The sequence below is a fragment of the Typopeltis vanoorti genome, chromosome 9 (assembly GCF_054136105.1).
Source record: "Typopeltis vanoorti isolate ZY-2024b chromosome 9, IOZ_Tvanoo_1.0, whole genome shotgun sequence".
Taxonomy (NCBI): Eukaryota; Metazoa; Arthropoda; class Arachnida; order Uropygi; family Thelyphonidae; genus Typopeltis; species Typopeltis vanoorti.
In genome coordinates this window covers 12,218,795-12,233,994 of record NC_143557.1, presented here as the reverse complement: position 1 = coordinate 12,233,994, position 15,200 = coordinate 12,218,795, and the positions used below count along the sequence as shown (strand labels likewise).

Here is a 15,200-nt window from a genome sequence, read left to right as displayed (position 1 = left end):
AATATTAAAGAATAAAGTGGAAAGAAGTAACATGACGATCTAGAAGCAAAAAAAAAAAAAAAAAGAGGAATGCTAGGCAGTGTTCAGATTTGAAGATTTTATTTTCAAGTCTGAACATTTTGTATTATTAACACGTTCGCTGCCAACTACGAGTATACTCGTAGTGGGTAAACCTGCTTCACAAGCCCAGCTACGAGTATACTCGTATGACGCTTACCGCCGGGAACGAGATTATTGTAGCGACCTTGAAGAAGTGAAAATGCTTGGCTTGTGGGGCTAGCATCAAAACTGTGTATTCTCATAGACCGTATGTGCTCTGTACAAGCCAACTACGAGTATACTCGTAGGATGCTTACCTCCGGTAACGAGATTATCGTACTGACCTTGAAGAAGTGAAATTGCTCGGCTTAGGGGAACAGACCATGCCGAAGGTAGCGTGGCAGCGAAGGTGTTAATATTATTATTATATGGAGCACCTCCATAGACTCTGAAGACTCGTTGAAGGAGATAAAAGCTATCTACACAGTCTATCATACCTCTCCTTGAACCCATTAATAGATAAAGCACTTGCAACTGACTCTGGCAATCCATTCCACTCAGTGACAACTCTCCAAGCAAAAAATCTAGTCCTCATCCTCATACTACTGTTAACCACACCTTTATTGAACTTCCAGGGATAACCCGTTGTTTTGGTCCATCTAGCCAAGGGCTGAAACATTTCCCGTGCATCTATCCTATAAAACCCTTTAAGCAACTTAAATGTTTCTATCATATCCCCTCTTTTTCTCCTATCAACTAACTTCTGCAATCCACACACCTTTCAATCTACTTTCATAGGGAACAGTCCACTGACCATCTTGGTCACTTGCCCCCTCTGAATCCTCTCCACTGATTCTTCATCCCCAAAAAACCCAGAGGACCAGCAATGAGCACAGAAATCCAGATATGGCTGTAACAAGGCCTTATAAAAGAAATAACTTCTTTATATCTACTTGTTAATGTTTTCTGCAATAGCCAAGTAATCTTATGGACTACCTTAGCAACCTGGCATTATGTCCTCTAAACTTTAACTCTCTGACTACTACTACCACCCCTAAATCTATAGCTTCATCTGTTTCCTGGAGTACAGTACCATCAATGTGATACATGGCTTGTAATCTTTTATTCCAAACTGCAAAACTACATTTCTCGACATTAAACTGATACCCATCATCTTTTTCTCCTACTGACAGCCTATTTAAATCGTCCTGCAAGCTCTTCTCCACATCACCTTGATTAACTATTACTCTACCTAATTTTGCATCATCAGCAAATAATTGAATATTTTCTTTCACGTTTTTCCTATATCGTTTATGTATTTATGTACAAATTAAACAGCAATGGTCTCAGCACTGAATCTTGCAGCACCACCTGTTTTGGCCTCGATTTTGCCCATCCGTATACCACTTTTTTGATATCTGTCCAGCAGTTACCCTCTTATCCACTTAACCAGTGTCATATCCATCCTCATTTATTCTAATTTGTATAACAGAGTTCCATGTGGTATTCTGTCAAATGCCTTTGTAAAATCATTGTGTAGTCATTTCCTTTATCCATCTCACCTGTTATGCTTTTATAAAAATTATAAAAAATTACTGAGACATGAAATGATGTCACCTTAGTTAAGGATAGCTCTTCTGATCTTATGACCAGGTCCAATACTCTCCCACCTCCTAGTCCCTTTCATCACAAACTGCCTTAGGTAATTCTCTCTCAATAGGTGTATAAATTCTATTTCCTTCCTGCCATGCACTTTTTCTTCTATCCAGTCTTTATCTCCATAGGTGAAGTCCTTAATAATAATAATCACTTGATCTGTATTCATACTAATTTTGCAATGAATGTCTTCCATATCGTATGTGGTACTCTCTGGCCTATAGCAACAACCAGCTGTATATTTTGTCTTACTGGCCATAATCTCACACCAGATTGCTTCAAATGAACAGCCACTCTTCTGCCTGTATCTTATTCTTTTTGGTTGCAATGCATCTACTATCATCAACAGTACTCCCCCATCACCCCACCCTATCCTATCTTCCCTGAAAATACTAAACTCTTCATGTTCAGTGCTTTTAACATTTGGCGTGGTTGCACTAGCCAATGTCAAGAACTCCTCCCTCTTGTTACTGATACTTTTAGCATTGGTATATAGAAACTACAGCATCCCTTTATTCCCCCACCCACCTTTACTTTCTGAATCGACTCCCCTATTCAATATTTTTGCTTGAGAGACTAGATTCCTCACTTGGTCATTCTCACACTCACTCGCTTCATGCGTGCTTTCACACTAACTTCCACCCAAATTGCTTAAGTTTCACTGAATTTGCACTTCAGTATGCTTGGTGAACAAAGCTCTCTTTAGTCACCTAATCTCAAAACCCATATAGATGCAGTCCATCAGCATTGTACAAAACCTTCTTTCAGTCAAACACACACCACAGATCCACAAATCCTATGCCATTCCTGCTGCACAATCTGTTTGTAGACTTCTTGATTGTCAACACCATCCTTCTCAGTTCGCCTCTGTCATAGCATGGTAGGAGACTTATAATCTTCACCTTCTCACTCTTCAGTTTTGCCTCTTCTAACAACTCCTTTACATCCTTCAACGTTGAATAGTTCTTGCCTCTGAAATCATTTGTACCAACCAAGACAATCATATCCTTCAACTTAACTTTTTGAATCTGGATGGCATAGCTAATGTTGTGAATTTTTGCACCTGGCTAACAGGATTTTGTCATACATTCATATCTGACAAGAAATCGGAAATCTACAGTTATTTCCAAGATTTATTTAGCGTATGGCATAACATAATAAAGACACATGACAAGATAATGTGATTTTCAAGAGAACTGTTTCCACTGAAAAAATAAAGAAACTGTTTCTTTCAAGGGAGGTCCAGATGCAATTAACAGAACATTAAATGTTCTTTTTTGACTGGTGATATTTGTGCCAAAGAACCAGATAAGATGTAATTAGTATATAAAATCTATAAATCTTTGTAGATTTTAAGTTCAAAACACAGGAGATGTGTTTTGCATTATGGGAGATACTGAGATAGGAGTGATGTTAGCTTGGTCCGCCTTTGCTGCGAGTTGCCCGGTGTTGTACTACCTTACCCCAGTCCTGAAGATATTTTCATGTGCAAAGTTTGTTTGCTCACACTTGGATAAAGGATTAAACTAAATTTATTATAGTCTAACCAAGCGAAAAATAAACTTTCAACATCTTTCTCTAAATCCAGAGTAATTTAATAAAAAAAGGTGGCACACTGTTTGGCAACTCCTATAGGTAAAGATGACCTGCCATTGCTTCTGCCTGGTATCTCCACCTCTGGGCCTGGCTCCCACTGAAGAGACCTCAATAAAGGTCGAAACTAGTCTGGGTAGTGGCCTTTCCCTTAATGCATAACATTATACGTATCCGCAAGGAGATGTGTTTTGCATTATGGGAGATACTGAGATAGGAGTGATGTTGGCTTGGTCCGCCTTTGCTGCGAGTTGCCCGTGTTGTACTACCTTTCCCCAGTCCTGAAGATATTTTCAGGCGCAAACTTTGTTTGCTCACACTTGGATAAAGGATTAAACTAAATTTATTATAATAAGATTCTCTATTATCTTAAAGGGTTAGAGGCAGTTGTTCTGATTCAAGTTTGGATGATGGTTTCAGTGCTTTCTTTAAATACGTTAGAATTTATAGTGACAAAAACGAAGTAAGCACATTTAAGACCATAGAATATTTCTCAGATTCCCTATTGATGATATACGACTGGTGTTTTTGTATCCTTTTCTCCACAGAACATCCAGTTTATCCAAAGTAAGAAAAGTGGCAGTTATATCTACCAAACTGGATACAGAATTCATTTCTTAAGTTTTCTGTAAGCATGTAGAAACATGAACAGCTGCTGGCCAAGAAATATGTTTCAGTTGAAACTTGCTGACTCAACTTTTCTTCTTTTTCATTCCATCTACTCTTATTTTAGAACAATCTTCTTTGCACAGTTTATTAAAAGAACCATAACCTCAAGCTTTTCCGAAAACACATCAACAGATTCCTTTCTTTCTACTTAACAACCTACCCCATTGTACTGTTGTAAGTTTCTGATTTGTAGGGCTCATTTAAAGATAAAATTTTTCTCTGACAAAAAATTTACAATTTCAATTTACACAGTTTATTAAAAGAACCACAACTTTGAACTTTTCCAAAAACACATCGACACGTTCCTCTCTTTCTACTTAACAACTTGCCCCATAGCAGTTTTCTCTGATAAAATATTCACTATTTTTTTTGAAGTCATAGAAAAAAATATTTTCATAATATAATTCCACATTAAAGTGGTATGCACAAGAACAATAAGTTAAAGTTTACATTTCTCTTGACTTTGCATCATTTTCGACAAACTAGAAATATTATCAGCCAAATTATTTTGGAATAGTAAGATTTAAAAAACAGTGTAATTGAAATGGAATACTATATAATTGCTTATAATATGGTTATTGTAGGGAGACTGCTGGATCTGCATGGAGCTAATGGACACATCATTGGATAAATTCTATAGAGTTGTGTATGAAAAATTAAACCGGAGGATACCAGAATGCATTATGGGAAAAATAACTGTCGCAGTAAGTATACTATTCCATTATATAATCATGACAGGAACTGTATTGTGATTATAAACAAATCAGTCATTGACATGTGAATTTCATGTTATAATGTTATACGAAGATAACCAAATAAAGAAAATAAGTATATTGCTTGTTATTTTTCGTTGTCATTTTAATACCTATATCACAAACCATGTTTGGTATTTAAAAAGAAAAAGCTATACAGTCATTCTGCAGTGGCCTGAACTCATAAAAATTGAAGTAATTTTGTTTCAATTGAATTTTTTTCCTTTCTTGAAAATTTTATTTAAAACAACATTGATGCTATGAAGGTTTACTGAAAAAAGTTTGCCATAATCATATTTTAACATAACACTGGAGTATGTGCGCTCATGACTGTTTCCATCAGATTGCATGTCACCCACCTACTGATTTGTACTCCTGTTACATCTCTGTATTTTCGTTTCTTTATTAGAGTACGTATTTAGTATGATCCAATTTTGATCCAGTTCCCTCTATATCCTTATACCTTAAATTTATATCTTTCTCCTTAATATATAACCTGGTTTGAATCCCAGGGATATTTCCTCTTCAGAAACTGGCAAATTTATATTTTAACTGCGCCAGCCAGCTTTCTGTTACAAGAATATCATTCAAGCTCGGGGAAATATTCCTAGGTTTTAGGCATATACGTTAATCTAGGCTTCACACACGAGTATATAGGTCTCAGTACCTTGCAGTCGTGACTTAAGATCTAATCTCAATTATATGATCATCTAAACTCCTTCCCGCTATTTGGTTCTATTTTTACAAGTGGTAGTTTGACACCTCGAATTCAGGCAAGACTCTGGTTCAAGTAACAAAACATGTTTATTAATGCTAAAAGACAGGTACGTTAAATCTTGTATTAAATTATCAAACTTCTGAATTGCTAGCTATGTGAAAGTATTATGCTAAGTTATACAAACTGTTCAATACTAATCTAACCTTCTTACATAAACTGACATACAAAATCATGTAATACCAATGGATAATTAAACAGTGTCGCACTCAATTCGGGTTCCTTCATTCACATTTTTACTTTAAACAGATAATTCACAACTCATTTCTTTCTTAGTTAAATTTACTCAATTTACAAAGAATCTTCACTACTTCAATTATATACAAGTTAGAGATTTATCCTATACAATTCTTTGTCTAATAGAATTGGCTATATTAATTACTCTATCCTATCAAAGTTCTCTAAAATGTCCTCAGTCTTGTTTTATCAAGACACAAATTCTACCTTCTAACAATTTCAAGATATAAAACAAAAGGATCTTTACTTTACCAATTCCCTCCGAAGGTCTATTAGCTGCCACGTCTTGCTCGGGTCATCCTTCATCTTGGCTGGTTCTGGATCAGGTCTCGTGACTGAGTTGTTCCGTTCTCTGCTACCGGACACAAATCAGGCAATGGCTGGAACTACGAGCCTTCTCCGCTCGTTCGGGTGGGTCTTACAGCGTTTGGCACCATTCTGCATGAGCTGTTGATTCTCGTACAGGTTTCCGCAGAATACCTCTCAGTGCAAGTCATGAATATGGCCGGATGTCCATCGACATAGCACCCTCGGCTTGTCCTATCTCCGATCACTCATCGAGAGTCCTTGATCTCCAAAATCCCGGAAGAAAAACAAAAAAAAAAAAAAAAGCCTAGAGCTTGGCGTGTATTGCCTTAAATATTCTTTCTCAGCACCCTCTTTTCTTGTATTGTTTTTTTCGCACGATCCATAACTTGCATCACCCTTAAGTTGATCCCTTGCTTTCCCTCCTTGCTATTAGGTGTTGTTTTCGAGGAAAGGTGCTTACATCAGCTCTTCGGCGTTACGACAGGTACTTGCGGCTTAGACGTGACCTTTGATCCTATTAGTCATTTCTTACCTGGCGACTTACGATCTTTTGATAGCTTAATAATTCATAATTTAAGCTATTATTCCTTTACATGAAATGCTAATCTGACATAATTGTTGATTTTAGCTTTCCGTTTGACAATAAATAATTCCAATACGTTACACATACTGATATACACTTTCACATTCAACAACTTAGGTGTTTCTCACCTTCCGCTGGTAAGCAGGTATTATGCAAATATTTATTTTTATTCTGTAAAGCTTACATGTTAGATCCTGAATGAATAACTTGTCAAGAAGTTCTCCATTCAATATCTAACACTCCGATGGAAACCCAGAAAGGTGGTGCGGGGTTGATGGAGTAAGGGAGGAGAAGGATTTATATATAGCGTGAATAGAAATGAAGTATTTCTATTTAAAAAGAATTTTTAATGCCAAACATTCTTACTTTATACAGTCCATGATTAGTAAAATTCATCAGGTTACTTTACTTTTGGTTTAAATCAAACTGTTGTATTCCTGAGAATTCTAGTATCAAGGCCACATAATTTTGATCTGTAAAAAAAAGTATTTTTAATCAGTATTAAACTTCTCTACTAGTTTTGTGCACTTCTGTGGAGGATTTTTAAGATAAAGGGAAGTGACAGATTTTTATTGTATCAAAGTAAACAGGAATTAAATCATCTGTTGAAAAATAGTGCTTGTGATGGCATATGTATTAAATAGTGACAAATCGCTGCCATCTAACTACCACCCTATCTCACTTACCTAAATCCTATCTAAAGTATCCCCATCAATTCTCAACTACTACTCTACCTTGAAGGTACCCATCTATTAAGCGACCACCAGTACGGATTCCGCCAATGCCGATCAAAAGGCAACCTGCTCTCATATATCACCCATCTCTGGACATATACCATGAAAAAATTTGGCAAATCCCAAGTAGTTGCACTCGATATCTCTAAAGCCTTTGACCGAGTCTGGCACAAAGGCTTACTAAACAAACTTCCATCATATGGACTGTCTCAGGACTTCTGCAGATGGATTGCCAGCTTCCTGTCTGAGTGCCCACTACATGTAATGTCATAAGGCTCCCACTATCCAACTAATGCTGGGGTCCCACAAGGTTCAGTTCTCTCACCAACCCTCTTCCTTCTATACATAAATGACCTACTTCAGTTGACCTCCAACCCAATACACAGTTTTGCAGATGACAGCACATTGCACTCCTCCCTTTCATTTGAGAAACCTTATCCTACACAACTCACTTCAACCCACAGAACATCAACCGCAACTTTCCTTAATGTAGACCTCCAAAACATCCTCTGATGGGTTCAGATAACCTCATCAACTTCAATGCTAGTAAAACCCAGTTCTGTCTTATTTCCCATAAAAAAGAACCATTTTCCCCAGTATTATTTTTGATAACACTCAAATCCCCAGACAAGACGAAATTGCTCTTCTCGGAATGACCATGACATCAGGCATCTCCTGGCATAAACACATCACAACCATTGCATCCCCAGCTTCCAAAAAACTAGCCTTTCTCTTTCGCTCAAGACGTTACTTCACTTCACACAGCTGTGAAGTGACAAAAGAAGACTGTTCTCACATTTGGAGTGGGACTCCAAAAAGCTCCCTCAAAATGCTTGGCTCAATACACAGGAGAGCAATTAGACTAATAAATGATCCATGTCTTATTAATTCTCTCACCCCCCACTTTCACGTAGACGTTTAGTCTCTGCAATTTGTATATTCTATAAATATTTCTGTGGAAAATGTTCATGTGAAACAGCATCAATAATTCCGCCACTCTGTACTAAGCCCATTGGAACACGTACAACTGCTGCCCAGCATCCTTACACAGTACATCTTGAAACCTACAGAACAAGTTTCTTTTCCTCCTCCTCTTTCATCTCTGCTATTGCTGCACTGTGGAACAGTCTTCTCCCTGATGTATTTCCCAAGGATTAAGATATACAGGCTTTCAAATCGAGTTCAAAACATTTCAAAACAAGTTCCTCCTTTCCCATCCCACTATCCATATATGGTACTAAAGTACTATAGGTTGATCAGCCAACCTCTCGTATATGGGCCCAACATTAAATAATAAAAATAAAAAAAGCTGGAAATATCCCATTTCAAAACAAAATGTTCATCATAAGTGTGTGTGAATTTTGATGACCAAATGAACCAGATGGTGTGCAATATGATACCCTGGTTTTTATTGCATTGTGTAGGTTTTGTAGCATTTCCTAAGCTTAATTTTCTGACAAAGCTGTGATCCATTTTCTTCCATTCTATAGGATGAGCCAGGGCTGCAGATGCCAGCCTGGATAGCCAATTGCTTATTGTATCTGGTATGCATCCAACAGGCTGTGGATTCAAATCCTGCTATGAACATGGATGTTCTTAATTGTCTTTAGTAGGAAACAAATTTCAATTCCGAGTGCGATTGCCTTGTTGGCCTGAAGTGGCGCTTGAAAAAGTTCAGTAATTGATCTGTAGAGTAGAGTTTCCAGACCAAGGAGAATATACCCCCCCCCCCCCCCAATTGTATACTAAGGAGAAGGGAGTCCTGCAAGGTTTAGTTTTAAGTTTCACACTTTTTACAATTAAGGTTAACTCCATAACTGAGCAACTTACCCCAGCTCTAAATAATGCCTCTCTACTTAACCATCTTCAGTCAGTTATGTAATTATTAGCATCATAGGAAGACAGCTGCAGCAAACCATTGACTATCTTTCCAAAAGGGGTGTTTGGAAATGGGTTTAGTTTTTCTCATCAGAAGACTGTGCATTTTTCGCCATAGATGCAGTCTTCATCTAAATCCGAAACTGGGACTAAGACCAACTTAAATCCCAGTTGCTCTGAAAGCCAAGGTTCAAGGGCACACATTTTGACAAGAAACTTTGTTTCCTCCCTACTGTATGCCAATTTTAAGATTAGTGCTATAAAGTGATCAACATCCTTCACTCCTTCTCTTTGTGCTAGATATTCTTTGCTCCGTGTGTACCACTGATTATCTCGATAGTTGTTTATGGTTCACAAATCTATTCCTCTTCCTGAGAGAGCACACTTCAGTATTTGAATCCTCTCCTTCATTAAGCCATAAAAATGTCATCTGATGGTACAACATCACAAAATTTCCTGCCGGCTGGGTTGTCACCTGGTTAAACAAGGCTGTCATTGTTTTCGCCAGGGAACCATGGCAAACAGCGAAAAGTCAGCTACTGGGACAAATCTGAAAGCACACCCCAACACAATATCACCAGCGTTAAAGATCGGTACTATCAACATAAGAAGTCTGAATGGTAAAGAAATGGAGCTAGCTAAGGAATTAGATAAGTACCAGATCGATATAATGGGGATGACTGAAACAAAAATGACAAAAACTGGTGAGACCTTTCTGAGATATAAATACAAAATGTTATATTCAGGCAATGACAATCAAGGAAAAAGAGTAGCAGCCATAGTATCCAACACTAAATACGAAGCTAATCTTCTTGAATGGCAGGCAGTCTCAAGTAGAGTGATGTGGGCAAATATCGGAATGGGGAACTGGACAATGAGACTTATTTGTGCCTATGGTCCCACAGAAGGTTCTACTAAGGTAGAAGTGGAGGCACATAAATTTCATAGACTTTCATCAGGCATTTGATTCAATCCGTAGAAGAGAACTATGGAAGAATTGGAATTCCCAACAAAACCATAAGAATAATATAGAATCTGTATGAGAAATCTGAAAGTGCAGTACAAATGGAGGACACCTTAACCAACTGGTTTGACCCACAGAGCGGAGTAAGACAGGGATGCAATCTGCCACCAGACCTGTTCAATCTTACACTGGAAGAAGCAACCAATAAGGCCTTAAACAATGAAGACTCTGGAATCAAATTATATGGGAAAAATGTGACAAATTTAAAATTTTAGACGACATTGCATTACTTGCAAGCACAGAAGAAAATCTACAGCAAATTTCTGATAAAATAAAGGAGGAATGTATAAAATCTGGATTAAACATAAATATAGACAAAACAAAAATTATGCAAATAGGATAAAAAAGCACTAGTCTGGAAATTGATAGTAAGAATCTAGAGCAGGTAGCAAACTTCACCTACCTTGGAGGAGTTATTGAGTACAATGGTGAAATTATAAAAGATATAAACAGACGAATCAGTCAAGCATCCCAAACTTTTGGACGACTTAACACAAGTAAGAATCTATGAAACAATGGTCCTCCCAATACCCCTCTGTGGAAGTGAATGCTGGAATCTTAAAAAGGCTGAAGAGAAAAAATTACTAGTTACTGAAATGGGTTGGCTAAGAAGATTACTTGAAGTATCTCTGTGGATCGACTAAGAAATGAAGACATAAGGAAACGACTAAAACAAGAAATAATAGACAAAATCCAAAAAAGAAGACTGCGATGGTTTGGCCCTGTGACCAGAATGGGAACAGAAAGACTACCATCTATAGCCCTGAATACAATGATTAAAGGTAAAAGATCCAAAGGACGGCCCAGAATTCAATGGATAGACAAAATAAAAGCGGACCTGAAAAAAATCACACCAAGCGACACCAAACCGACAGAGTTGTTCGGACTCTCCCAGGCAGAAGTGGAAGAGTTCATTCGGCCTCATCATCATCCACATAGATGATGGAAGAATGAAGAAGTGGAGAAATTTTTTGAGGCTTTAAACAAAGCAACTGACACAATGAAAAAGGAAAAGTTGATCCTTGTTGGGGATCTAAATAGCAGAGTAGGAAATGATTGTCAGACATACAAAAATATTTTGGGAAAATTTGGAGAAAAGAGCAAAGCTAATAATAATGGCATATACCTGTTGGATTGCTGCTCAGGACATGGACTGGTTGTTACTAACACAATGTTCCAACATAAAAATGTGCACAAATTCACATGGGGAGAAGAGGCAAGGAATAAGAAAAGTCTGATTGACTATGTTATTGTTGATAGTGATGTTTTCTCCCTGGTGCAGGACACCAGAGTGTACAGAGGATTTGAAATTAGAAGTGATCACTATTTAGTCTTGAGCAAAATAAAATTGAATTTCATATTGAAAACAATAACTTGCAAAAAAGTTTTAAAGTGATCAAAAGTTGAGCAGCTCTCAGATGTGAACTGTAGACTAAAATACACAAAGATTATTGAAGAAAAAATGAAAGAGTCTGAGAACAGGAACCAAACCTCGGAGATTCAGTGATAACCCTTGAAGAAAACGCTGATTAATTCAGCCAGAGTGGCATGTAATGAGGTTGTCTGCAAGGATAGAAAAATCAGAACTCCATGGTGGACACAGGAAGTTAAAGAGGCAGTGAAGGAAAATTAGAAAGCATGTCAAAAGTTCCTGGCAAATAAATCAGCTTGTGCTCTTAGAGAATACAGTGACAAATGTAAGAAAGCAACACTGTGTAAAACTAGTTAAATAAAAGTCATGGGAGGACTTTGGCAAGAACATAGAAAATAAATATCAAGAAAGTGGTAAGATATTCTGAAGGTTGTTGAAGAAGCTTAGAAATGGAGGAAGGAGTGCTGTAAAAGGAGTTAGAGATGATAAAGGTGACATGAAAACGTGAGAAAAAGATATCTTGAACTATGGAATAATTACTTTGAAAAATTGCTAAACGAAACAAGCAGTGATAGCACAATGGCAAAAAACACTCAAAACAGGCATACAGTCAGGAATACGTATTCATACTTGAAGTAGAAAAAGCCATCAAATGCTTGAAATGTGGAAAGGCAGCAGGGGTAGATGATATTCGACCAGAAATGCTGAAGTGTGGTATAAGAGTCTTACAGTGGCTGCACTGCAGAGTTCTGAATACCTGTACAGAGGGATGTTCCTGATGATTGGAGCAGAGCTCTTATAGTACCCATATATAAAAAGGAAAATAAAACTGAATGTGAGAATTACAGAGGTATTTCCCTACTGAGTGTTCCTGGGAAGATCTATGCAAGTATACTTGAGAAACGGTTGAGAAGAATTGTGGAAGAAAAGTTTGGCGAAGAAGAAGCTGGATTTAGGCCAAATAGAGGCTGTCAGAATCATATCTTCACTTTACGACAGATAGTTGAGAAATCATGGGAATATAACAAAGATCTGTATTTAAGTTTTGTAGATCTGGAAAAGGCATATGACAAGATGCCAAGAGAGAAGCTATTCAATACGCTACAGTTATATGGTGTCAATGTGGCATTATATCCAGCAATACTTAGTCTTTATTTGAGTTGTGAGGTCAGCAGTTAGAATTGAAGGAAGTACAAGAAGATGGTTTAATGTTAAATCTGGTGTGAGACAAGGATGTACATTATCCCCTCTGTTATTCATTATCAGTATGGATCACATTATGAAGGAAAGTGGCATTAAACCTGAAGAAGGAATTGAAGGAAGCACAGGAAGGTGGTTTAATGAGAAATCTGGTGTCACACAAGGATGTACATTATCCCCTGTGTAATTCATTATCAATATGGATCACATTATGACGGAAAGCCGTATTAAACATGATATCAAAATTGGGGATGTTATTGTCAGCCCTTTGCTTTATGTGGATGATGCTAGACTTCTAAATAGATCGTCTGCAAGTTTCACTGACTAAATTGAATAACTGCTGGAATAGATATGGTATTGTTGGATCCTACTTCTTCTCAATCTATACCTTGGATCCGACATTTAGTTATTACGATGTTCTTAACCTAAAAAATAGTTGCTAGTTTATTTCTAATGCAAATATAGAGAACATTTATATTTATAGACTGCGCCGCTCTATATCTGAATTAGTTCAAGAATTGAAGATAAATCAACCCTCAACTATTTCTCCTTAATATATATACTGGCCGAGTATATTTAACTAACTTAATTCATCCGCTTTGGTTCAAATATTTTATGAATGGTGCAGTAAAAGAGATTCAGGCAAAATACAACTTTTGATTAACAAAAACAAATATTTAATTTTATAATCACAAATTATACACTTAAGATCAAATCACTAAGTATGTTATTATAAACACTTCAGCCTTTCTGATAATACTGCCATACAAACTCAGACAATGGTAAATCTGTTTTCTCTAATACAGTCTTCTCACAGTTCTTTAATTTTCGAGTACAATAAAATTTGCACTAACACCTCTTCACAAACAAACACTTTTAACTTTACACTTCTGGTAATTCTCCACAATAGTTACTGTTAGTATAAGGAAATTCTAGGATGAAAAACACACACTTCTCTGTATAGGAATATCAAAGGTTGGAATAATCTTACCGATAATCTTTTTTCTTCATCTACTTATACGTAAACACTTTTTATAACTGTAAATACTTTAAGCAGTAAACGGCACTCATTAAAATAAATCTTCTAAGCAATAACTAAATTAATCATCGGTCACAATACACATAAACAAACGTTCTTGCATGAAGTACTACTGATCACTCATGAATTAAGGCAACACACAATAATTCTTAACTTGAGGTTTTATATGCACAGTCATTCATTCCTCCTGCATTCAATTAATTCTTTAGGCACTATAATTCTAAACACAGCTAACGGTAAACTTCAATTTTACAGCCTCTACTATTCTCTAGTTACTCGATGCTTTATTTCAAGATTCTGTGTCCTTGACAGGTCGACCCTGAAATTAAATCTCAACTCAAGTATTGCTAGTCTATTTAGTAGTCACTCAGCTGTCTTCCGTAGCTATAATTGTTATTCTACAACTTATTAGCTAACCGCCTCTCGACTAGTAGACTTTATTTAGCTGCTTGAGTGACTTGCCGACTCGCTATTATCGCACTGTGATTCCCGAATGCCAAATACTCCGATTCCAACCTAATGCCAATCCTCTCTGTCTCTGTTTCCTTTCTAATCTATCTCTCTCTTAATTAATCTATAATTTCAGCGTTCATTGCTTATATATCTGTTCTTCCCGCCTAAATTATTCTCGTGATTTCTTTCTAAAACTCTTTTCAATAAACCTTCTCCTCACGTGGTGTTCCAAAACTTGCGCTCGCTTACTTACATGCGTCTCCATGACAACAAAACAAAACATTATAAAATTGAGCTATTGCATAACGTTAAACTTCTACTAACAGGAATAAATAGAGAATATTTATATTTCAATTAATGTGCAGTTAAATTATCAAATACAAGTTCTTATATTAATATAGCAATAAATAAAACTTAATAATATTTAAATACAGTCTTATTACTATTAATACATATATCCTTGATTAAATAATTAAATATCAAATAAAGTTAAAGGTAGTTATATGAATATTAAATTATAAACAAGTGATTTACATTAAATAATTACAAGTTTAGCTTATGTGATGGAAGATCATGTTGGATTCTGAACCAAATAATTACTCCAATTTCTATATATTCAGAATCCAACAGTATGAAGGTCAGCAATAAAAAGACAAAGACAATGAAAATAGGCAGAATCGTTGAAAATGTAACTGCGTTGTGAACGGATAACCTGTGAAACAAGTAAAACATTTCAACTACTTTAGGCACGATTTTTAGTGAAGATGGTAAATTAAATATGGAAATAGACAACAGAATCAACAAGGCTATATGGTAGGAAGTCAATTGAATAAATTCATATGGAATAAGAGAGAAATTAGTCAAAACACTAAATTAACTTTATACAA

At 36.4% G+C, this 15,200-nt stretch overlaps 1 protein-coding gene across 2 annotated transcripts in view; it reads left to right on the top strand.

Annotated features, from left to right (window-relative positions):
- The window catches only part of Mkk4 (dual specificity mitogen-activated protein kinase kinase 4), a 356,130-nt gene that overhangs the window by 204,908 nt on the left and 136,022 nt on the right, over window positions 1-15,200 (top strand). For both annotated transcript variants that reach the window (XM_090398396.1, XM_090398395.1), the window contains exon 6: window positions 4,542-4,661. In XM_090398396.1, coding sequence (XP_090254522.1) covers window positions 4,542-4,661 — 120 coding nt within the window. The remainder of the gene's footprint in view (window positions 1-4,541; window positions 4,662-15,200) is intronic.